The sequence below is a fragment of the Neoarius graeffei genome, chromosome 25 (assembly GCF_027579695.1).
Source record: "Neoarius graeffei isolate fNeoGra1 chromosome 25, fNeoGra1.pri, whole genome shotgun sequence".
NCBI lineage: Eukaryota > Metazoa > Chordata > Actinopteri > Siluriformes > Ariidae > Neoarius > Neoarius graeffei.
This window is the reverse complement of record NC_083593.1, coordinates 59,315,166-59,339,866: the sequence shown is the minus strand read 5'-3', so window position 1 is coordinate 59,339,866 and position 24,701 is coordinate 59,315,166. Positions and strand designations below refer to the sequence as shown.

Below are 24,701 nucleotides of genomic sequence, written 5' to 3'. Positions count from 1 at the left end.
GATGGAGCATGAGATCGACAGGCGGATCGGTGCAGCCTCCGCAGTGATGCGGTCGCTTTACCAGTCCGTCGTGGTGAAGAAGGAGCTGAGCCAAAAGGCGAAGCTCTCAATTTACCGGTCGATCTACGTTCCGACTCTCACCTATGGTCATGAGCTTTGGGTAATGACAGAAAGAACAAGATCGTGGATACAAGCAGCTGAAATGAGTTTCCTTTGCAGGGTGGCTGGGCGCTCCCTTAGAGATAGGGTGAGAAGCACAGTCACTCAGGAGGAGCTCGGAGTAGAGCCGCTGCTCCTCCACATCGAGAGGAACCAGCTGAGGTGGCTCGGGCATCTTTTTCGGATGCCTCCTGGACGCCTCCCTGGGGAGGTGTTCCAGGCATGTCCCCCCGGGAGGAGGCCCCGGGGAAGACCCAGGACACGCTGGAGGGACTATGTCTCTCGGCTGGCCTGGGAACGCCTCGGTGTTCTTCCCGAGGAGCTGGCCGAGGTGTCTGGGGAAAGGGAAGTTTGGGCTTCCATGCTTAGACTGCTGCCTCCGCGACCCGGTCCCGGATAAGCGGAAGAAGACGAGACGAGATGAGATTACAGAAATAAACATATATCACAATGAGCATATTTCAGAGGGAACTAAATTTCACCAATTTTATGAATTTGAAAGGCCGTCTAGCTTTAGTATAAAATATTTTTCATAAAAACAAGACTTTTTTCATATTTTGTGCCTCAGAACTATTGAATATTATAAAGAAAAGAAATATATTATTTGTTTTCTCACACACACTCACACACACACATGGCGGCGACAGCGGGTGCTGCAGGTGGAGGCTTTGCTTGTCCTCGCGTAAAACCTGCAATCTACAAAACTGATAATGGGAAGGTGATTGTAGAAGACGAACTGTTAAATTTTATTGTGGTTAAAATGAAGACACTAAGCCATGATGAAATTATCTTGCTGACAACAAACAATTTTTCATCTGAGTGGATTGAAGAGTCCAAGCGACTTTTGTTTGATATTTGCCCGAATACCACATTACGCTGTGTTGCACACAAATGCCCACAGAAGGACATAAATAATATCAAAGCCTGCCTGAGGGTTCTAAATGAATGCGGGGAAAACATTCCGCGTTTTGTGTCACATTACTTGGATGAACTTCGACCTGTCGGGTTTGGCAATATGGACGCCTCGGCGCTGCTCAGCTGAGTCGAGTGGCTGAGCCAAGAAGTCTCTGGCCTGAGGAAGGCATTGGAAACACAGGCTGAAGTAAGCGAAAACTTGGGGTCAATTGCTGCAGCCACAGACCCGCCACGCCTACTTAGATCAAAAGGTGCAGGCTATCTGCTGGTACCTCATATAGTGAAGGCTACATCAGGGGGCAGAGCCTTTTCTTACAAAGCCCCACTGTTATGGAACAGCCTTCCAAGTAATGTTCGGGAATCAGACCCAGTCTCAGCATTTAAGTCTAGGCTGAAAACATATCTGTTTAGTCAAGCCTTTTGTTAATGGTGTTTATGAGGTAAAGGAGTAGATCTGGAGGGTCCTCAGACATAGAGTGTTTTGGTAAACTGGGATGTATGGATGCTGTCAGTCCCCACTCGCTTGCTCAGTTGAGTTTGTTGACAGTGTAGTGGCTGGCTGCTTTATGTCCTGGGGCTCCCTCATGCCTGTGTTACCTTCTGGCTCTCTCCTTTTAATTATGCTGTCATAGTTAGTTGCCGGAGTCCCTGCTTGTACTCGGTGCAATATGTATACTGTTCCTACTTATTCAGGTGACATTGGGCATACCTAACAACCTGTGGTTTCTTTCCCTCCCCCCCCACCCCAAATCTGTCCCTCTGAGTTACATGGAGTCAACAGGAAATCTTTTGGTGGAGAGGGTGGAGACCTCGACTGGCTATCGTAGCCTGCAGAGAATCGGCCGTCAGACATTCTGTCGCATGTCCCAGACCCGGTGAAATGTAACTGAATTGTCTTGGCCAGCCCTAAGGGTCCCATCTGCATCTCATCATTGCTGAGGAGTGTGCTCCCATCACCCAATCAAGCATCCAGCCAGAGCAAGTCATGATATATTTTACCATATAACATGCCATTGTTGTGTGTTATGCCTGATGTAAAGACTCTCGTCTCTGCGAGCCTACCACACAGATTTAATACTTGTCATTTTTAGGGCATACCTAACAACATGTTTTCTTTCTCTCTCTCTCCCCCCCCCCCCCAATCTGTCCCTCTGAGTTACATGTTGATCCTGGGATTGAGATGCTGGCCTCTTCTGCCCCTCGGACCTTCTTGATCCATCCTGGTGCCCTGTGTCTGGTCGGAGTTTTATTGCACCGCTCCTGTGAAGGATGGCCCCATGAGGACAGTTGAGGGTTATACCTGTTAAAACTGTTAATATTATAGTCAGGCTGTCTGTTGTTGCCCAAATGAGGATGGGTTCCCTTTTGAGTCTGGTTCCTCTCGAGGTTTCTTCCTCATGTCGTCTGAGGGAGTTTTTCCTTGCCACTGTCGCCACAGGCTTGCTCATTGGGGATAGATTAGGGATAAAATTAGCTCATGTTTTAAGTCGTTCAAATTCTGTAAAGCTGCTTTGCGACAATGTTTATTGTTAAAAGCGCTATACAAATAAACTTGATTTGATTTGATTTGATTTGATAGACCACCGAGTGACAGCAGTGGAGACATACCGCACATCGGACTATGACCTTGGGGCTGCCTGCACCACAGGAGAGGGGGTGCAGGGAGCAGCAGGCCCTGGTCGCCAGGAGGAATCATCAGCGACTCCCGCTGCTGGGAAGATTCGTCTCCCTGGGCTGGATACAGGGATCGCTAGCACCTCGCGCGAAGGGGTGAAGGGGCCGCCGGAGGGCACCATTCATCAACATGATCGCTTGGATGTAGCAGTAACTTCACCATGGTTACAACAGTTGTCACCACCGTGGAACGATGTGGTGAAAAAAGGTCTCAAAAAGGGGGGGCCCTTGAAAACGACTGGGCCACCGAGATCACAAAACAAGCAAGCTCACATGAAACGTGAACAGAGGAATAGTGGGATTATTGGAACTGCTACTGAGAGCAACATTGGAGTAGTGAAAACAAAGTTGGTGAATGTCTTTGCTACTAAGTTTGCTCCCAGCTTGGATGCTGACACGCTGCGTGTTTATCTCTCTGGAAAACTGGAGAATGAAACAGTGACATGTCGAAAGATTGAGTCGGCCTGCAGCAGGTATGGCTCATTTCACATCACCGCTGAATGTATTAATGTTGCGGACATGTATGAACCAAATCTGTGGCCCACTGGGATTTATGTTCACCGATTTTATGAAGCTCATGGCCCAAGGTTCCTTAATAATGAGGGGGGCAGTGAGCTGAAATGTCACGGCACACCTGCAGCTCAACGTGAGAACATGTCTGCATAGGTGCCGTAGTGAGATCTCCAAGCTAACTATGAATATCTGTGTTGCGTCTTACAATGCGCGTGGACTGTGTGTTGGCCACAGCGAAACTGATAAATCATGCAGATTTGTTGTAGACAAACTGTTGGAGAGATGCGACATTTTGTGTATCCAGGAGACATTCCTGGCTAAGCAGGATCTGGAAGGGCTAAATTCCATACATAAAGACTTTCATGGGGCAGGTGAATCAACAACTGACTTAAGTGTTAAAGTTGTCCGGGGGAGGATTCCAGGGGGGTAGCCACAATGTGGAATAAAAAATATGATCAAGGAGTTAATGTCATACGGCTGGAAGTTGACTGGGCTATTGCAATTGAGCTGTGTTGTAATGATAAGAAGGTAATAATCCTGAATGTTTACACGCCATATGAATGTATACAAAATGAGGATGAGTACCTCAGCAGACTGGCATTTATCATGTCATTTATACAGGACAATCCTACTACATCTATCTATGTTGTTGGGGACTTGAATGCTGATGTAACTGATGCCAATTGTCTGTTTGGTAATCACTTAAACCAGTTTTGTTCTGACAGTGGGTTAATTTTATCTAGTAAGGTACTTTTACCAAATGATAGCTATACATATATAAGTGAGGCCTGGCACTCCACTTTCTGGTTAGACCACTGCCTTTGTACTGTGGATGCCCATGACTCCATAAATGAGATAAAAATTGATTATGATATGGCTACTGCAGACCATATACCCTTTCTTATGGTGTTGAACACAGGCAGTTTACCTGTGTTGCTGCCTGTGGATAACAACACTGATGTTGGTAAAATAGAGTGGTCTAAATTGTCTAGGAATAGCATTGATATGTATGTCAATCAGTCTGATGCTTTGCTGGGTAATATTAAAATCCCAAAAGATGTTTTATTATGTCGGAATATGAACTGTAATAATGTACAACATTGTGAGGAATTGTGTTCAATGTATGAAGCTATTGTGGGGTCTCTTGGTATGTCAAGCAAGCCTCTGTATAGACACAGAACAAAAGTGTCAAATGTTAAACCAGGGTGGAGGGACCATGTCGAAGCACTGCATGCAGAGGCCCGAAATGCTTTTAAAAAGTGGGCTGAGGCAGGGAAAAGTAGGCATGGCTCTTTGTTTGAAGATAAAAAACGCACTAATGCCCAGTTTAAATGTGCACTTCGCTACATTGAGAGGAATGAAAATACTATGAGGGCTGATTCGCTGGCAAGGAAGCTGCAAAAGAATAATGTTAATGACTTCTGGAAAGAAATTAAAACTGTCAATAACTGCAAAACCTCTCTCCCTTCCAATATAGATGGTGTGAGTGGCTTTGAAGAGATTTCACAGTTATGGCGTAAACGATACTCTGAGCTGCTAAACTGTGTAAAAAGTGACTTGTTTATAGTGGATAATGTAGAGTTTAGTAATGATGTTATTGTCACTCCTGCTGAAGTCCATGAAGCAATGATCAAGTTAAAAGACAATAAGGCCTGTGGTCTGGATAATATTACAGCTGAACATATTAAATTTGCCAGTAAGAAATTATGTCCTTTGGTGGCTATGTGCTACATGGGTCTTTTAGTTCATGGAGTCTCCCCGTCCACACAGCAACGGATTCAGGTGACTCCGATACAATTGCTTATCGTTTAGGCCTGGCGTCCACACGGCACCGGCGTTTTGGGTGCCCAAAATGCAATCTTTTTGAGAACGGGTTCCAGAGTGGAAAGATCTGGCAACGTTGCCGTTGTGAAGTCGTCTGGATGAGTAGAACGGATTTGTTTACGATGACGTCACAACCACATGACTGTGAGTGCTTCACGCCGGGTAGAAGTGTAACGAATATCACCAGGAAAAAGCCTTACAGAGCACTAGTGAGAGTGAAACACGAGCTTGGATATTATTATTATTATTATTATTATTATTATTATTATTATTATGATGTTCAGTGTTAGTTCACAGTAGTAATGCAAGAAGCAGAATAGTGACAGTAATAGTGAAGCAAAAACATGCAATTGTACAAACACTGCAGCTCTACAGCAAAATATTCATTTATGAAATGGTCTGATTCTTAACACCAGTAGTGCCAATGATCTTCTCATTGCGATGCGATGCGAGTTGTCAACAAATCCTATAACTTGGTTCATGAAACGCGCTTACAAAATATTTTCACTGTGAATATTTATTGTGTAATGGTGCAAAGTGAGAGAGAGAGAGAGAGAGAGAGAGAGAGAATAGCCCTTAGGGCAGAGTCAATCCCGCCAGCAAAAATAGGGAAAAAAAAGAGCGATCTCACCTCTTCAGATGATGGTTTAAGTCCTACAATACATTCCTCAAAAAGGGCGTAGAAGAGCAAATTAATCCATCAATGTGTATCATTCAATTTATTCCGGACCATTAAAGATGCCGCCTTCCGCGTACGTCATCCTCGCTGCCATATTGGATAGGTCAAAGTGGAGAATAAAGATTCATGTGCTGCCTTTAACTGTACCAACAGGTTTACCGTCCAAATGAGATCACATGGGATTACCTTTCACAGGTGAGAAACAACAAATTAATCCATCAACGTGTAGTATTCAATTTATTCTGGACCATTAAAGACGCCGCCTTCCGCGTAGAATCATACGTCATCCTCGCCGCCATATTGGAAAGGTCAAAGCGGAGAATAAAGATTAGCTGCGTTTAACTGTACCAACAGGTTTGCCGTCCAAACGAGATCACATGGGATTACCTTTCACAGATGAGACTGTAAAAATACTTTTCATTGTATTTGGTCATTATAATGTAATTTTACGAACAGATTTTCCTGACTTTGTGGCTAATATGAAGTCTCGCACATAATAGTTTATGCGCATGCGTCCTTACTTCTTCTATTGTTCTGGTGTCTCCGAAGGGACCATCTTACAGCGCCCCTAGAGGTGTGGCATGTGTATTGCATCGTTTTCAGCAAGCGTTGCGTTGCCATATGGACCTGATATTTTACTGATTGTTGCCCATTTGGACGCGATATATTTTTAAATAACATCTCGTTGCCGTTGTCGTGTGGATGTAGCCTTATTACCTGATTCCATGCTTTCTGTTGTGTTAGTATCAGTAATTAAAGATAAAGTGGGGAAGCTAAACAGCTCAGATAATTATAGGCCAATAGCCCTGGCCAGTGTCATGTCTAAAGTGCTGGAGACAGTGCTATTGTGTAGACTTGAAAGGTATGTCTTGACTACAGACAACCAATTTGGTTTTAAGTAAAAGCTTGGTACTGACTTGTGTATCTATGCTTTAAAGGAAATTTTAGATAGATATAATAGACAAAATACTACAATGTTCATGTGTTTCATAGATGCTTCTAAGGCGTTTGATCGCATGAATCATGAGAAATTATTTTTAAAATTGTCCAAGAGTGGGGTCCCTGTTTTTTTAATTAGAATACTGGTCTATTGGTACTCACATCAGACAATGAGGGTGAAATGGGGGAATGTGATCTCTGCTCCCTTCCTTGTCACCAGTGGTGTTTGACAGGGTGGAATTTTATCTCCTTTTCTTTTTAATGTGTATATGAATGACTTGTCAATGTCTCTAAATATGTGTGGAACTGGCTGTAGGGTTGGTGACTTAATAATCAATCACATCATGTATGCAGATGACTTGGTCATCCTTAGTCCCTGTACTGCTGGGTTGCAACAGTTACTAAGAATATGTTCACAGTATGGTGAAGAGTCTGACATAAAATATAACGCTAGTAAGAGTAAGATCATGAGTATAAGGAGCAGAGAAGATAAACGATCACCCTTCCCTGCCTTCTATCTGGCTGGCACTGCACTCAGTGAGTGCAGTGAGATCAAATATCTGGGCCACATTATTGCTAATGACCTGACAGATGATAGAGATATCTATAGGCAACGTCAGAAATTGTATGCGCAAGCGAACATGCTGTGCCATAAATTTAGTATGTGCTCTGTGTCGGTCAAGATCTCACTCTTTAAAGCACCATTGTATACTGCACACCTGTGGTGCCACTACAAACAAGGCAGCATTAGGAAACTCATGGTGGCTTACAATGACAGCATGAGGCTGCTGCTGAGAATTCCAAGAAGGTCTAGTGCAAGTCAAATGTTTGTCAGTGCTGGGGTACCTACTTGTGCAGCTGTGTTGCGTAATCTGATGTATAGATTTATGTGCAGGGCATCTGAATCACGAAACAACTTAATTGCTGTTTTGGCTAGTCCTGGACGTAGCTCTGTGAGACTGTTCTCTAGTTTGTAGAATCACTGGCGAACATGCCTGTATGTGGGACAATGACTAATGAGAGCTATGCAACATGTTTTTTTCCTTTCTTTTTTCTTTTTGTCTGTCTGTTTTACTTTTTACTGTGTTGTGATGTTTTTTTATTGTGATATGGATCCCCCTAGGTCTGGAATAAAGAATTGAATTGAATATGTATAATTAAAAGAAATAAATGTACCCTACATACTCTGTAAATTCTTGGACTTCATCAAATGAGAAGACTCGAAAGCTTGGGGGAGGGGAAACCTTTTCTGTAATATCTATTATATTTTATTCAGAGAATTCCATCCAATAATTTTATTTATTCATTCATTTATTTAATTATTTAGCTGGATAGCAGGGGCATGAAGCAGTGAAAACTAAAGTACAGTAAATGACCATGAAAAAGAAACCAGCCTAAAATAAAATTTGAAATTAATCTTATTGTAAAACAAAAAAAACAACAATAATAAGGCTGAATGACAAGTTCATATCAAATAGGAGTTTTGCTTGTCAGTGTTACACTATTTATTTATTTAATCAATCATGAACTTGGATTAATTGCCATTGTCAAGAAACATTGGTCATCTTTGAACCGCTTTCTGTAGGGCTACAAATATTATAGAATATAATATCTAGAAAGAGTCAACAAATAATTGAAAACTGTTGAATCTTTTCATAATGCATTTAATTTTTAAAGAAATAACCCCAAAGCATATTTATTTAATATTTTCAAAGTTAATGAGCACTACACCACAGCAGAGCTTTAAGTGTAATGTGAAAAAAATTCAAAATTTCTAACATCCATTTAATTCTAAAGTAATGAATGCATCAGCATTGCCATTCTAATATTGAAACAATCAGATACCTCTACCATGGGATTATTTAGATAAAACGTCTATTATGTTGAATAGACGTCATTAGTTTATTTCTGCTTTTCTGCCTCCTACCATAATTCATTTCTGTTAACACAGAGGAATCTGCATGATATTGCAAATAATCCACACTGTCGTTAGTTGTCAGTGTAGCGTCTAAAATCAGATTATAGACAAGCATCTATATTGCCTTAACATCCACCAGTGGTAATATGAAAGCTTAGAGGGATGCATTGAGGGGAATTGTAATTTGGTTGAAAAGGAGAAATGATAACTATCATTGCAAGTATTATGATCCTTGAGTACAACAGAACATAATAATATTACAAACAAGGAGAAAATAGTCTTGAAGATCTGAACAAGGCTCCTGGATATGAAAGTGTCCTCAAATATTCAAATATGGGAAGAGAGGTCACATGTCAGATTAAATTTGTCCACCTAGTAGAAAAAAAGATTATATAATAATAGTATTTAACATTTGGATTTAAGATCAAAAGATGAATATGCAACATTAGATCAGAATTTCAGCTTTCATTTCCATGTACAATTACATTTCCATGTACAATTGCAATATTTAGACCTAGATGTGCTAAACAAGTTAGAACATGGTAACTTTACTTTGAACCCACCAATTTTTTCAAGTGATGAAAAATATTGGAACATGTGACTGACAGGTGTTTCTCGTTTTGCCCTTATTAGATTGACTGTTTAGATAATTAATAGTGGGGCGGCACGGTGGTGCAGTGGTTAGCGCTGTCGCCTCACAGCAAGAAGGTCCTGGGTTCGAGCCCCGGGGCCGGCGAGGGCCCTTCTGTGCGGAGTTTGCATGTTCTCCCCGTGTCCGCGTGGGTTTCCTCCGGGTGCTCCGGTTTCCCCCACAGTCCAAAGACATGCAGGTTAGGTTGACTGGTGACTCTAAATTGACCATAGGTGTGAATGTGAGTGTGAATGGTTGTCTGTGTCTATGTGTCAGCCCTGTGATGACCTGGTGACTTGTCCAGGGTGTACCCCGCCTTTCACCCGTGGTCAGCTGGGATAGGCTCCAGCTTGCCTGCGACCCTGTAGAAGGATAAAGCGGCTAGAGATAATGAGATGAGAGAGATGAGATAATTAATAGTTCTGAATGTCTACTCTAGGATTAAGCCCAAGAAAGGGGACTGTATATATAAGATGTATGTGTGTATGTATTTATTTATTAATTTGATTATTTTACCCCAATGCTTATATATTTCAAAATCAACTTTAATAGCTGGGGGTGAAACATCTATCCATCCATTATCTATACATCCGTCAGGGTTGTGGGGGAAGCTGGAGCCAATCCCAGCCGAGTTCAGACGATAGGTGGGGTTCACTCTGGGCACGTCACCAATCTATCACAAGGCTAACACAGACATGAACAACCATTCATACTCACATTCACACCTATGGGCAATTTAGAGTAGCCAGTTGACCTAATCTACATGTCTTTGGACTGTGGGAGGAAACCGGAGCACCCAGAGGAAACCCACACAGGCACGAACATGCAAACTCCACACAGAAAGACCCCAGAACCTTCTCGTTGTGAGGCAACAGTGCTAAGCTAAGCATGGCACCACAGTGCCTCCCCACACACACACACACACGGCAAAAAAAAAAAAAGGAAATTGGACAAAATTATACAGACCTTTCGTGCTAATGAATAGAATTAAGCACATGATGTTTAACAACTGTTATTATTATTATTATTATTATTATTATTATTATTATTATTATTATTATTATTATTATACATAACCTGTGATGGTAATTTTTATCTGAAGGGTTTATTTTTTCTCCTTGTTCACATGCCAATGACTTACATGTATAATGGCACAGGTGTTCATGAGGACATCTCCACGTATTTGAAGTGTGGACACTTTGTCCACTGGTATACGATGTTCAAATTTACAGAACTCACGGCCATTGACAGTAACCTGAACAAATACAGGAAACAATTTATTATAACCTTATTTACTCCATTTACAGCTGATGATTCACTTGTTTCACTTTTTCCAACATCTCACCTCATATGCATTTTGGGTAATAATCATGATGATGTCAAAGATTTCTCCTTCGGCAAACAGCGCCTCCTCTTTTGATTCTTTATCCTCCCACTTTCCATTCTTGCAACTGTTACAAACCACAGCCTTTAGCTCAGGCCTAAACTGGAAAGCGATGTCATCACCATCATTTGGCCCAGTCTTGTAATTTATTTCAAATCTAAAAGGGATATAAAATATTTAGATGGAAAAAAAAATCCAGTACTGTGCAAAAGTCTTGGGTAACCTAAATGTTTTTAAGACAAATTTTGTCTTAGATGTTTATTTTTTTAATTTCTGTTTTATTGGACAGTAACAACATTTTAGATTCCCAAATATTAATTTTCCAACAAAAAAAATTAAATGTTACAGAAAAAAGTTTGCATGTCATTAAAGTAAATAACATTATTTAATAGAATTCTTAGAGGGGGAAAAAAAGCATAATGAAGTCTGTCAGAGATGCAAAAACAGAAGCAAAGGTGAGAGTCAAAGTCTCCAGAAGAACCATGGAAGATTCTCTATCATGCTTAGAAAAACTTCTCAGCTAATTTCCTCATAAAACTGCACACAGTGTACCTGAGACCATCCGTGCATTACTTAAAATTACACCAAATGTTGACTTTTTTTAATGTTTGCTGCTCTTTATTGTACTTTTATGTAGAAAGCATCAGTATTAAATTAATTTTCTGTTTCATTATTTAATATTATGATCGGTGCCTAAGACTTTTGAACAGTACTTTTGATTATATTTGAAGTCTTATATTTCATCCTGGTATCATGCTAACTGTGCTACCATGAAGGTGTAGTGTGTGCAGTATTATAAAATCATACCCGCTGCCATCTGAAGGAACCACCCCTTGGAAGAACAATCCCAATCCATATTTCAGTCCTCCAGGAATTTGACTCAAATAGGGTTGGTTCTGTCAGGGTCATAAACATTGTTCATGTGGGCCATTGCAAATATTTGGTCATAATATCTTAAAACTATGAATTGTTTTATAGTATTGTTTATAGTTAATGCTATTATTGGATAAATATAGCTTTCAAATTTATTTAACATTTCATTTTAAACTACTTTTCAAACTTCATTACTCACAGGTTTGCAGATGGGTTCTGACCCATCTGACTGGTTTTTCGAAAGTTCCCAATGTGAGGGAGCAGAGCTTTTTTGCCTCCCAAAAGCATATAAGCTCCAGTCCTTAGAAGGTAAGAAGAATGCTTATAAATTAGAATTATACAAAGGATCTCTCCAATACTTAACTAGGTTTTGGTTTCCACCCTTTTGTCTTTCCCTGTCTTACAAATTGCTGTACAAGTTATTTGAAAAAGAAAGAAAGAAAGAAAGAAAGAAAGAAAGAAAGAAAGAAAGAAAGAAAGAAAGAAAGAAAGAAAGAAACTAGAGCTTACTGGAATGTAACCAAGACTGTTCACAATGATATCGCCCTCAATTTTCAATGCATTCAGTCTTTCCACTGGTATATAGTGTTTAAATGTGCTATATCTCCAGCCATTCAAATATACCTGGAAAGCAAACAAATATTGTGTTAAACCTTACATTACTGCTGTCAATGTATTGTTAATTCATTTATTCATTATCACTATACCACATAGCCTTCCTTTCCAATGACAATGAAGATGTCAAATGCTGATCCTTTGAGAAGGGGACATCCAAAAACCGATCCTTGTATGTCATGGTTTCCATCAATGATTATTCTCTGATTTGAAAGCACCTCAGGGTATACCCTCAGGTAGTAAGCAATGTCATCATCATCCCCCTTCCCAGTCTTGAACATAATGTTAAAGCTGTGTAAAAGGGGGAAAATGTTGCTTTACAAGAGAGGAAAATTGAGCTCATCAATCAATATTGAGATTCTGTATTTGCCCATGGGATTCCATACTTCTCACTGCAGGACACATGATGATTCATTTTATTTTAAGTGGTTAATGGCATAAATGCATACCTGTATGAATCTTCAGGAAGAACCCCTTTGAAGTGAAAAGCTCTTCCTGCTTTCATCCCACTAGAGATTTCAGCCTGATATGGAATTTCCTGTGGGGAGAATATGCAAATGACCTCCACTGAGTGTTAATGTTATTATAAAAAAAGAAATACAAAAAAAAAAAAATCCACCACTACCCTGGATCCACTGCTCCAGGAGTCAGTGTCACTTCACCAACACATTCCACTCAAGAATTTATTCACTGTCTCCTTCCTACTAACCCACCACAGTTGCCTCCCATTCACAATCAATGAACTCTCTACAAATACCACACCACAACACACACTCTGTGCACAAATTTTATCTCTCTCCTTTTTTGCTACGGACCCCGTTGTTTTACTTGCATTGGTCAATTTGATTAGCTTTGATCTTTACCTGCCAATTTAGATGTCAATCAAACTGCTTATACTGTATGGATGCTGTCAGTTCCCACTCGCTTGCTCACTCAAGTTTGTTGACGGTGTAGTGGCTGCTGCTTTATGTCCCGGGGCTCCCTCATGCCTGTGTTACCTTCTGGCTCTCCCCTTTTAGTTATGCTGTCATAGTTAGTTGCCGGAGTCCCTGCTTGTACTCAGTGCAATATGTATACTGTTCCTACTTATTCAGGTGACATTGGGCATACCTAACAACCTGTGTTTTCTCCCCCCCCCCCCCCAATTCTGAGTTACATGTCGGTCCTGAGATCAAGACGCTGAACCTCTTCTGCTCCTCGGACCTGCCTGATCCATCCTGGTGCCCTGTGTCTGGTTGGAGTCTCATCACATCGCTCCTATGGAGGATGGCCCCATGTGGACAGTTGAAAGTCACACTTGGAGGACGCTCTGGACTCTTACAGTAATGCTTTTATGGCTGAGGACTACAGTTGACTTGCTAACTTTAGGACTGCGGTTGTCATGAACAGTTTTGCACTCAAGTTTCCATCAGTGAAGAGTTTATAACATCAACGAAACTGACTTCATGTTAAAACTGTTAATGTTATAGTCATGCTGTCTGTTGTTGTCCAGGTGAGGATGGGTTTTCTTTTGGGTCTGGTTCCTCTCGAGGTTTCTTCCTCGTGTTGTCTGAGGGAGTTTTCCTTGCCACCGTCGCCATGGGCTTGCTCATTGGGGATAGATTAGGGATAAAATTGGCTCATGTCTTGGGTCATTCAGATTCTGTAAAGCTGCTTTGGGACAATGTCTATTGTTAAAAGTGCTATACAAACAAACTTGACTTGACTTATAGCTGTACCCAAACAGCTCTGCATCATGCATGCCAACTGTCAAAAATCAAGACTGCAGTAAATATAAATTAGCCATTTTGGTGGTGCCTAACTTATTGTATATATGACTAATCTGAATTCTTCACTAGCACAAACAGGAGTGCCGAGTAAGATCTACATTCACAAGCTCCTGCTGTGTCACAGTAGTGGAAAATGTGCTTTTACAGATACTGATATAATGTACAAATATTAAAATTTCTGAGTTGACTGCATTCTTGAGCCTGACTGTGGAAGTTGTTACTTACAAGGTTGTTGGCTAGATGATTAACCACTGGCTTGATGGTTGAAGGACTCCATTGTGATGTGCTCAAGCTACTCAGCACTTTGTGTCTCAGTTGAGTAATGAAAGAAAACATTAGCCAATTCTGTAGGGAACAAAATTGTGAGCCAAACAGATGGGCTACAGTCAGTAACTGCACGTCTGCAAAGTGACCTATGGTGGTAGGGTAAAATGATCAGTGACCATAAGCACAAGGCAAATTTACGTGTCAGAATACGGATGAAAAAAATTCTACTGCTTTAATTCAGTGTTAGTTTTGACAATAATTTTGAATTAATTTTAGTCTTCATCACTTACTGAAAATTGTAGTTATATTTTAGTCACATTTTAGTCTTTTTTTCTTGTTTTGTTTTAGTCAGTATTTACCTGAGCAAGAAGCTAAGCAAGCGAGCCTAGAGAACCAGATTTCCTCGCTTTCCAACTTTGAACATGAAACAAGGAGGGTGACATACTGTAATGGATTTTGCTGAAGGATATTTCTCCTGGCTGTAAAAATTCCCTTGAGAAATAAGTTCAGTTGTCTGCCTAACCCTAACCCTAACCCTAATTTGTCTCATCTTTACTCATCAGGGCAGAATGAATAGAGATTTTGCCATAATTTTTTTTTGTCAAACATGTTTTTCATTTACATTGTAATTACAACTTCGTCATGAAATAAAAGACTGCATGGTGGCACGGTGGTGTAGTGGTTAGCACTGTCGCCTCACAGCAAGAAGGTTCTGGGTTCAAGCCCAGTGGCCAACGGGGGCCTTTCTGTGTGGAGTTTGCATGTTCTCCCCGTGTCTGTGTGGGTTTCCTCCGGGTGCTCCGGTTTCCCCCAAAGGCATGCAGGTTAGGATAATTGGTGGCTCTAAATTGACTGTAGTTGTGAGTGTGAATGGTTGTGTGTCTCTATGTGTCAGCTGTGCGATGACCTGGTGACTTGTCCAGGGTGTACCTCGCCTCTCACCCAGAGTCAGCTGGGATAGGCTCCAGCCTGTGACCCTGCACAGGATAAGCGGTTATGGATAATGGATGGATAAAAGACTGTCAACGAATACTTATCAAATTTTTCATTGACAAAATGATGCCTGGTATAATCTGGGCTGATTAGGCTACTTCATTACAGTTGCGGACAAAAGAGGTCAGTCAACCCGAAGTTGTGTTTTGTGTTGGTGTTGGTTGTAAAAGTACTGTTGTAAAAACCTGCATGAAAAATGATTGATGAGAAGTTCACATCAGAGTTTGCAACTACATACGTACTGAATTTATAGTGAGAGCTAGTTCTACACGTAGATAGCTAACGTCACCTCTTCTGAGCAGCAAGCTATGAGAGATCTATTTCAATGTGATATGAAGAGTGCTTCAGACAATTGCATGAAATGCTATGCAGGCCAATTGTGGTCAAAACTTATTATACTTAGTCTTTTTTTTCATCCACTCTTAGCCAGCTGTACTACATTAAGGCTGAAAATATATGGAGTCAAAAGTATTGCACATGTGAAAAGAAATTAGTAGAAATGTGAAAAGTTAACTGACCCACGGCTTGCTCACGGATACTTTATATTTTCCATGAGCAGAGAACAGGACAGAGTCGCTGGCTTCACTCGCTCCAACATCACTAATAGCTCTGTACCGAATCCTGTATTGCTTTGCTAGCTCAAGTCCAGTCAGTATAAAGTTTTCCTGTGCATCTGGAGTCTCTGTGACTTCCCATTTTTCCACATCAGTTTCTGAATCAGTGGCACGTACTGCCCTGTATTCCACTCTGAACCGCACTGTTGATCCAGTCGGGGACTTCTGCAGCTTCAAGGTTATATTTATATCCTGGACGTCCACCTTGGGTGCAGGAGGTTTGGACACGGGTTGAAATGCGTTGTCCACCATTGTCCCTTTCTTGTAAAGGCGGATGGAGATTCCAGGATTGGAGGGGTCGGAGACAGAGACGATGACAAACCTGCTTTTTTTCTCATCTTTATTAGCCAGGGAAAAACCTTTGAAGAGAAAAAGCTTATCTTTTATATTCTCAATTACTTCAGGTTTCTGGAACCAGACCTTCATGTCTTGGTCAGCTGACTCTGGAATTGCTGACAGTTTTTCAAACACATCCACATTCATAAAGGTATTTAGAATTGACAAATATGGGTCTTCATCTGTCAGAGAGGTAAAGCAGAAGCACACCACAGTATCGACACTGGGATTAAAGAGAATGTTGTTGAGGGCCGAGTATTTTATCACAGGGACACCACTCAGTTGCTGAATATAGAGATTAAGCAGATTTACTTCACCCTTTCTGTACTCAAGCCACTGGTTCAGCTTCTCCTCTCTAAAGGGAGACTTCTCATGGATGGTTATGATGTCTGCTAGTGCCTGTTCCTGTTCCGTTCCACCCCGAATAGCAGGAATCAGCCTACGCAGTGCTTTTAGGAACATCGCCTTGTAGTCTTTTAGACAATCCTGAAACGTCTTCAGTCTTAGTTTCACATCCTGGAAATTACTTACTGTTGTGTTTGTAATCAGGTCATTACATTGAATCTCTGCGTTTCCCAGTTCCTCCAATAGAGTTTCTGTTTTAGTGATCAGTGTCTTGTGAATTTCTCTCTCCAGTGTAGCTGCTTTTGTACTCAAATATGCAAGGGGATAAAGCCAAACCTTCATTGGTACTGCGTCATTCTCCCTCTCCCTCAGGATAGACGGAAGCTTCCTGTACAGCTCGAGGGCCTCCATGTATGTGGTGGGGCTCTCTTCAAGTTCATAGTCACCATAAAATGTACAATTGATAGACTCCGCTAATTTCTTTTCTGATTCACTCATGGTTAGAGCTCCTGCTCCCTCAATGGAAAGTGAAGGTATGTTTTGGATCATTACATTTAGATTTCCCTCGATTTCTTCTTTATCCTCATTCTCATTGGCTGTTAGATCGAACACCATGAAAGCTTGACCTCCATACAGTACAGCAGTAACAACATGTGTAGCGCTTCCATCCACAAACACTTCAGGATATTTGATATTGCCCATCTGGTCCATAGTAAGTTGTTCGAATTTTGTTGTCTGGCTGAACTGCAGAGAAACTCGGCTCTGATGTGCTGAGGATTTGTTATCGCGCATGTACCTGGCTGCGCCTCCAACTTCCACTAAACCACCCAGGAAACTAGCTTGAAGGGAGGCACTCACTTCTAGGAGTTTTGCTTTCTCATTCAGAGAATCGGAAGCACTGAAATTCAGATCTGTCTTGGGCTGTCGACGTGAATCCAAACCCTTCTTTAGTGTTTCATTATCCCATAGAGAAATACCTGAAATGAGCGAGAGACTACAACTGATACTTCTGTCATAAACTGCGCAACAATCAAAACTCTTAGCTCTAAACATTATTCCAACATGCCAATTTCAGTTAAAATGTTACATCAATGGTTACTCGTTAGTTACTGGAATTTTCAGCCTAGTGCTGTACAGGGCCTAGACCAAATTTTCTGGGTGGTCCATTCAGATGATTGAAACAAAATCCTTGGTACAGTTTATTCGTCTGAGGGTGCCAGATTTAATTAACTTGTGGGTCCATGGCCATTGTGTTGTTATATACATTTTTGCTTTAAATTGGCTGTTATTTCATTACTTTCTCCAATGAACAAAATCATGCTCATCATTTAATGAATAATCTGATAAAGTGACATTGTTACAACTCACTTTAAGCAGTGTTCATTCATAAATTCTGATTATAAACATGTCTTATGATGTGTGGTCTTTGAGAGATATTGTCTCCAATTAAGATACTGAGGAACTGCATGAGCAAAACATTTTTAAAATTAACAGGAATTGCCATATTTACATGTTCAATACATAAGTAAGGTCCTTGAATGGCATTCAGAGTTTACTGTGTGTATTTATCAGGGTCAAATGGGTAGAACATACACTGCGTGAATAGCTGAGACTTTCCCCTGTTGTCAACAAACTTCACGCTGCACACACATCTTGAGCTCAATTGTCCGAGCAGCACTTGTACCTCTGACACTGCATTGTTTTTTTCCACAACTTAATGCACTACATTCACCACAAAATCTCATTGCCAAGTACATAGCTTCATTAATTATACATTAATTTGGGTAATAGTTATTTAATTTAATCCCAGAAGATGAATCCAGTGAAATAAAACCTTGCAATTAAAAATTTGTATTGCGAAATTTTTACCTGGAATTAAAGCATCGCTGCGGCAGTCATACAGTGTGCCAGGATGCAGAGCTCTTCCTAGAGCTGCCATCTCAATGGTTTTGGACTCCATAACTGTTGAAAAGAATACAGCATGGGGCATCATGGCTCAGGTGGCTAAGGCGCCATACCATAAATCCTGAGTTCGATTCCGACCTGAGGTCATTTCCTGATCCCTCCCTGTGTCTCTTTCCTGCTCATTTCCTGTCTCTACACTGTTCTATCCAATAAAGGTGAAAAAGCCCAAAAAAAATCTTTAAGAAAAGAATACAGTATTGAGAGAAAAAATAAGAAGGTACTGTAACATCTACCCAGATGGAGACATTTTCTCACTGTGAACATACCAACTTCACAAAACCTAAACCCTAGATTCAAATCCATATTGCTGGAGTATGGAGCCAAAAAAAAGTAACAAATGGGTGAATTTGCAATTATTGTAGGAACTACAATTATAATAGTCCTTTTATCAAGTGTGTTAATAATAATAGTAAAAATAATATAAATAGCTGTAGTAACAGCAATAGTAGTAGCAGCAGTACTAGTTATAATAGAAGCTGCAATATTCTTACCTTGTCTAGAAGTTTTCTCCAGAACACAGCGACAGATAAATGTGAGATTTATTGTTGCCAGTCTGAGCTAGCTTCCTCTTCTCTTACTTTGTCAGATATTTATAGCCAACTTGGTGAAGCAAAAAAAATTAATTACATCTAATTCACAACCACTTTAGGAAAATAACCAGGTAATTATTAAGTTGGAACAGAATGGGGTTGGTCCACCATCATGTTGAAAATTATGTGATTGCTTCTCTCAGACATATCATGCCCTTAGTATTATAAATTTCAAATCTTATAATACTAAGGGCGCAATGTATAGTTTCACACAACATTAGTTTATGATTATTAATGTGAGTGAAGTTTAAGGCTCAATAGGAAAACAAGTATGTGAATTTTAAAGGCAAATGTTGTCAAGATGAAGCGCAAAAAAAAAAGGCATCAGAGAATATGAAAGATCAAATTTATTAAATGTGCTTTTATAAGTTGAGCAATAAGGGTTATGGTTATAATGGGCTCACTGCATATAGTGAGTAGTTCATGTTGAAATTTCACACATTCAGACCTCTAAATTAACTGTAGGCTTGGTAAGTGCTTGTTTTAAATGCAAAACTCATCTCATCTCATCTCATCTCATCTCATCTCATCTCATCTCATTTTCTTCTGCTTATCTGGGGCCGGGTCGCGGAGGCAGCAGTCTGAGCATGGAAGCCCAAACTTCCCTCTCCCCAGACACCTCGGCCAGCTCCTCGGGAAGAACACCGAGGCATTCCCAGGCCAGCCGAGAGACATAGTCCCTCCAGAGTGTCCTGGGTCTTCCCCGGGGCCTCCTCCCGGGGGGACATGCCTGGAACACCTCCCCGGGGAGGCATCCAGGAGGCATCCAAAAGAGATGCCTGAGCCACCTCAGCTGATTCCTCTCGATGTGGAGGAGCAGCAGCTCTACTCTGAGCTCCTCCAAAGTGATTGTGCTTCTCACCCTATCTCTAAGGGAGCGCCCAGCCACCCTGTGAAGGAAACTCATTTCAGCTGCTTGTATCCGCGATCTTGTTCTTTCGGTCATTACCCAAAGCTCATGACCATAGGTGAGAGTTGGAACGTAGACTGACTGGTAAATCTAGAGCTTCGCCTTTTGGCTCAGCTCCTTCTTCACCACGACGGACTGGTAAAGCAACCGCATCACTGCGGAGGCTGCACCGATCCGCCTGTCGATCTCATGCTCCATCCTTCCCTCACTCATGAACAAGATCCCGAGATACTTAAATTCCTCCACTTGAGGCAGGACTTCTCCACCAACCTGAAGAGGGCATGCCACCCTTTTCCGGTCGAGAACCATGGCCTCGGACTTGGAGGTGCTGATTCTCATCCCAGCCACTTCACACTCGACTGCAAACCGCCCCAGTGCATGTTGAAGGTCCTGGTTTGAAGAAGCCAACAGGACAACATCATCCGCAAAAAGCAGAGATGAAATCCTGTGGTTCCCAAACAGGATTCCCTCCGGCCCCTGGCTGCACCTAGAAATTCTGTCCATAAAAATTATGAACAGAACCGGTGACAAAGGGCAGCCCTGCCGGAGTCCAACATGCACTGGGAACAGGTCTGATTTACTGCCGGCAATGTGAACCAGACTCCTGCTCCGTTCGTACAGGGACCGGACAGCCCTTAGCAAAGAGCCCCGAACCCCATACTCCCAAAGCACCCCCCACAGGATACCATGAGGGACACGGTCGAATGCCTTCTCCAGATCCACAAAGCACATGTGGACTGGTTGGGCAAACTCCCATGAACCCTCGAGCACCCTATGAAGGGTATAGAGCTGGTCCAGTGTTCCACGACCAGGATGAAAACCGGATTGTTCCTCCTGGATCCGAGGTTCGACTATTGGCCAAATTCTCCTCTCCAGTACCCTGGAGTAAACCTTCCTGGGGAGGCTGAGAAGTGTGATTCCCCTATAATTGGAGCACACTCTCCGGTCCCCTTTCTTAAAAAGAGGGACCACCACCCCGGTGTGCCAATCCAGAGGCACTGTCCCCAACTGCCACATGATGTTGCAGAGGCATGTCAGCCCAGATAGCCCCACAACATCCAGAGACTTGAGATACTCAGGGCGGATTTCATCCACCCTCGGTGCCTTGCCACCAAGGAGCTTGAAAACCACCTTAGTGACTTCAACTTGTGTAATGGACGAGTGCACCTCTGAGTCATCAGCCTCCACTTCCTCAATGGAAGACATGACAGTGGGATTGAGGAGATCCTCGAAGTATTCCTTCCACTGCCCGACAACATCCCCAGTGGAGGTCAACAGCTCCCCACCCACACTGTAAACAGTGTTGCCAGAGTACTGCTTCCCCCTCCTGAGGCGCCAGATGGTTTGCCAGAATTTCCTCGAGGCCGACCGATAGTCCTCCTCCATGGCCTCACCGAACTCCTCCCAGTTCCGAGTTTTTGCCTCCGCAACTGCCCGAGCTGCGGCACGCCTGTCCTGCCGATACCTGTCAGCTGCCTCAGGAGTCCCGGAGGCCAACATGGCCTGATAGGACTCCTTCTTCAGCTTGAAGGCATCCCTTACTTCTGGTGTCCACCACTGGGTTCAGGGATTGCCGCCATGACAGGCACCGGAGACCTTGCGGCCACAGCTCTGAACAGCCGCATCAATAATGGAGGCAGAAAACATGGTCCACTCAGACTCAATGTCCCCCACCTCCCTCAGAAGCTGGGAGATGCTCTCTCGGAGGTGGGAGTTAAAGACCTCCCTGACAGAGTGCTCGGCCAGACGTTCCCAGCAGACCCTCACCATACATTTGGGCCTGCCAGGTCTGTCCGGCTTCCTCCTCTGCCAGCGGATCCAACACACCACCAGGTGGTGATCAGTTGACAGCTCAGCCCCTCTCTTCACCCAAGTGTCCAAGACATAGGGCCGGAGATCAGATGAAATGACAACAAAGTCGATCATCGACCTCCGACCTAAGGTGTCCTGGTGCCACGTGCACTTATGGACACCCCATGCTCGAACATGGTGTTTGTTATGGACAAACCGTGACTAGCACAGAAGTCCAATGACAAAGCACCACTCGGGTTCAGATAAGGGAGGCCGTTCCTCCCAATCACGCCCCTCCAGGTGTCACTGTTGTTGCCCACGTGAGCATTAAAGTCCTCCAGTAGAACAATGGAGTCCCCAGTCTGAGCACTTCTCAGTACCTCTCCCAGGGAATCCAAGAAGGCTGGATACTCTATACTGCTATTCGGCCCATAGGCACAAACAACAGCAAGAGCCCTCTCCCTGACCCGAAGGCGCAGAGAGGCGACCCTCTCATTCACTGGGATAAACTCCAACACATGGCGGCTGAACTGGGGAGCTATAAGCAAGTCCACCACTGCTCACCGTGGGTGACTCCAAAGAATTGGAGAGTCCAGCCCCTCTCGAGGAGCTGGGTTCCGGAGCCCAAGCTGTGCGTGGAGGTGAGCCCAACTATCTCTAGCCGGTACCTCTCAACCTCTCACACAAGCTCAAGCTCTTTCCCCCCCAGCGAAGTGACATTCCATGTCCCAACAGCTAGCCGCTGTGTTCAGGGATCAGGTCGTCGAGGCCCCTGCCTTTGACTGCCGCCCAATCCACACTGCACCGGCCCCCTACGGCTACCTCTGTGGGTGGTGAACCCACAGGAGGTCAGGCCCACGTCACTGCTTCGGGCTGAGCCCGGCCGGGCCCCGTGGGCAAAGGCCCAGCCACCAGGCGCTCGCATACGAGCCCCAACCCCGGAAAATGCAAAACTGTTTCCCCAAAAGCTACAGACAAGAAAAATCTGGCTATCTCATGGGCAAAAACTACGTTCAGTTTTGTTGTTGTTGTGTTGCAATTTCAAAGGCTTTATTGACAACCAAATGTTTGTGTTGTCAAAAACATGTACAGATATATTTAAAGATAGATAGATAGATAGATAGATAGATAGATAGATAGATAGATAGATAGATAGATAGATAGATAGATAGATAGATAGATAGATAGATTCATAAATCACACTGCTACTACTTATAATAATAATAATAGGGTGGGCGGCACGGTGGTGTAGTGGTTAGCGCTGTCGCCTCACAGCAAGAAGGTCCGGGTTCGAGCCCCGTGGCCGGCGAGGGCCTTTCTGTGCGGAGTTTGCATGTTCTCCCCGTGTCCGTGTGGGTTTCCTCCAGGTGCTCTGGTTTCCCCCACAGTCCAAAGACATGCAGGTTAGGTTAACTGGTGACTCTAAATTGACCGTAGGTGTGAATGTGAGTGTGAATGGTTGTCTGTGTCTATATGTCAGCCCTGTGATGACCTGGCGACTTGTCCAGGGTGAACCCCGCCTTTCGCCCATAGTCAGCTGGGATAGGATCCAGCTCGCCTGCAACCCTGTAGAACAGGATAAAGCAGCTAGAGATAATGAGATGAGATGAGATAATAGGGTGGCACAGTGTTGTAGTGGTTAGCACTGTCGCCTCACAGCAAGAAGGTCTGGGTTCAAGCCCCGTGGCCAGCGAGGGCCTTTCTGTGCGGAGTTTGCATGTTTTCCCCGTGTCCGCGTGGGTTTCCTCCAGGTGCTCCGGTTTCCCCCACAGTCCAAAGACATGCAGGTTAGGTTAACTGGTGACTCTAAATTGACCGTAGGTGTGAATGTGAGTGTGAATGGTTGTCTGTGTCTATGTGTCAGCCCTGTGATGACCTGGCGACTTGTCCAGGGTGTACCCCGCCTTTCACCCGTAGTCAGCTGAGATAGGCTCCAGCTTGCCTGCGACCCTGTAGAACAGGATAAAGCGGCTACAGATAATGAGATGAGATAATAAATGAATAGAATTATATTGAAAAAGGAGGAATAGATAAATAGGAGTAAAAGAACTACTAATTAGTTGAGATTAAGATGAGGAGAGAATGTTATCTGCACCTTGTCATTTTAATTTTGTCTTCTCTCTTATTTTATGATACATTAAAACAAACTGAGTAGCTCTAATGTTTTATCCTCTTCTCCTAAGAAGATTCTGAGTTTAATATTCAAGATTAACTTTATTGTCTCACAAAGTGAGAAATGTGTTCTGGGCCATTCGCCCATGCTGCAGCCACAACACAGAACATACAATACAACACAATACACATCCAAAGACATACAAAGGTGCCTAAAAGTGCAAGAAACATTGTGAATTAAAAAAAATAAAATAAAAAATAAATAAAATAATAAAAGTACAAAAAATAAATAAATAAATAAATAAATAAGAGAGTGAATAAATAACACCTAATAGGTGTATTAAAATGCTAAAATTCTAATAAGTAAAAATACTAACCTGTTTAGAATTTTCATCCAGTGATAAAAAGGTGGAATTTTTTATGTAAATTTCAAATAGATGTTTTTTCTTAATGAAAGATATAGCACTCATGTTATTTGAATTCTCTAAATGAACTTAAAGAACTGCATAGCACAGAGCTGAATATGGATAATATTCTATTTGGATTTTCCACAAATCTTTTGATTTATCATTTGAATTTGACTTACACCTACATGACACCCACTCTACAGACCTTTGAGGATATATTAAAATATTTGAAATTAAAATGAAGAGCATTTACATTCATATTCTACATCTATCTTCAATTCAATTTTATTTGCATAGCGCTTTGATCAATAAACATTGTCACAAAGCAGCTTTACAGAAACATATAAATTCTGGATATGAATTTTAAACATGTGAATTTATTACATTTATCCCTAATGATCAAGCCAAAGGTGACAGCGGAGAGAAAAAACTCCCTCAGACAACACGAGGAAGAAACCTCAAGAGGAACCAAACTCTA

The 24,701-nt window shown here is 42.4% G+C and overlaps 1 protein-coding gene across 1 annotated transcript; it reads right to left on the bottom strand.

Moving 5' to 3' along the window:
• Positions 1-1,132: 1,132 nt before the first annotated feature.
• LOC132873266 (cytolytic toxin-alpha-like) lies at positions 1,133-18,408 on the bottom strand. The gene is made up of 7 exons (XM_060908625.1): positions 18,318-18,408; positions 15,672-17,425; positions 12,574-12,662; positions 11,709-11,810; positions 10,598-10,793; positions 10,394-10,507; positions 1,133-1,231 (listed from the first exon to the last, which is right to left on the bottom strand). The coding sequence occupies exons 1-7, from the start codon at positions 18,406-18,408 to the stop codon at positions 1,133-1,135; spliced, it is 2,445 nt and encodes an 814-aa protein (XP_060764608.1).
• Between the last annotated feature and the right edge of the window lie 6,293 nt (positions 18,409-24,701).

Excerpts from the sequence above, each read along its gene's own strand:
- LOC132873266 (XM_060908625.1), bottom strand. The coding sequence starts at position 18,408 with ATGGAGTCCAAAACCATTGAGATGGCAGCTCTAGGAAGAGCTCTGCAT. Across the intron at positions 11,811-12,573 it reads CTTCCTGAAGATTCATACAG|GACTGGAGCTTATATGCTTT; the intron begins GTATGCATTTAT and ends TTACCTTCTAAG. Across the intron at positions 10,794-11,708 it reads CAGAACCCATCTGCAAACCT|ATTTGAAATAAATTACAAGA; the intron begins GTGAGTAATGAA and ends TATCCCTTTTAG.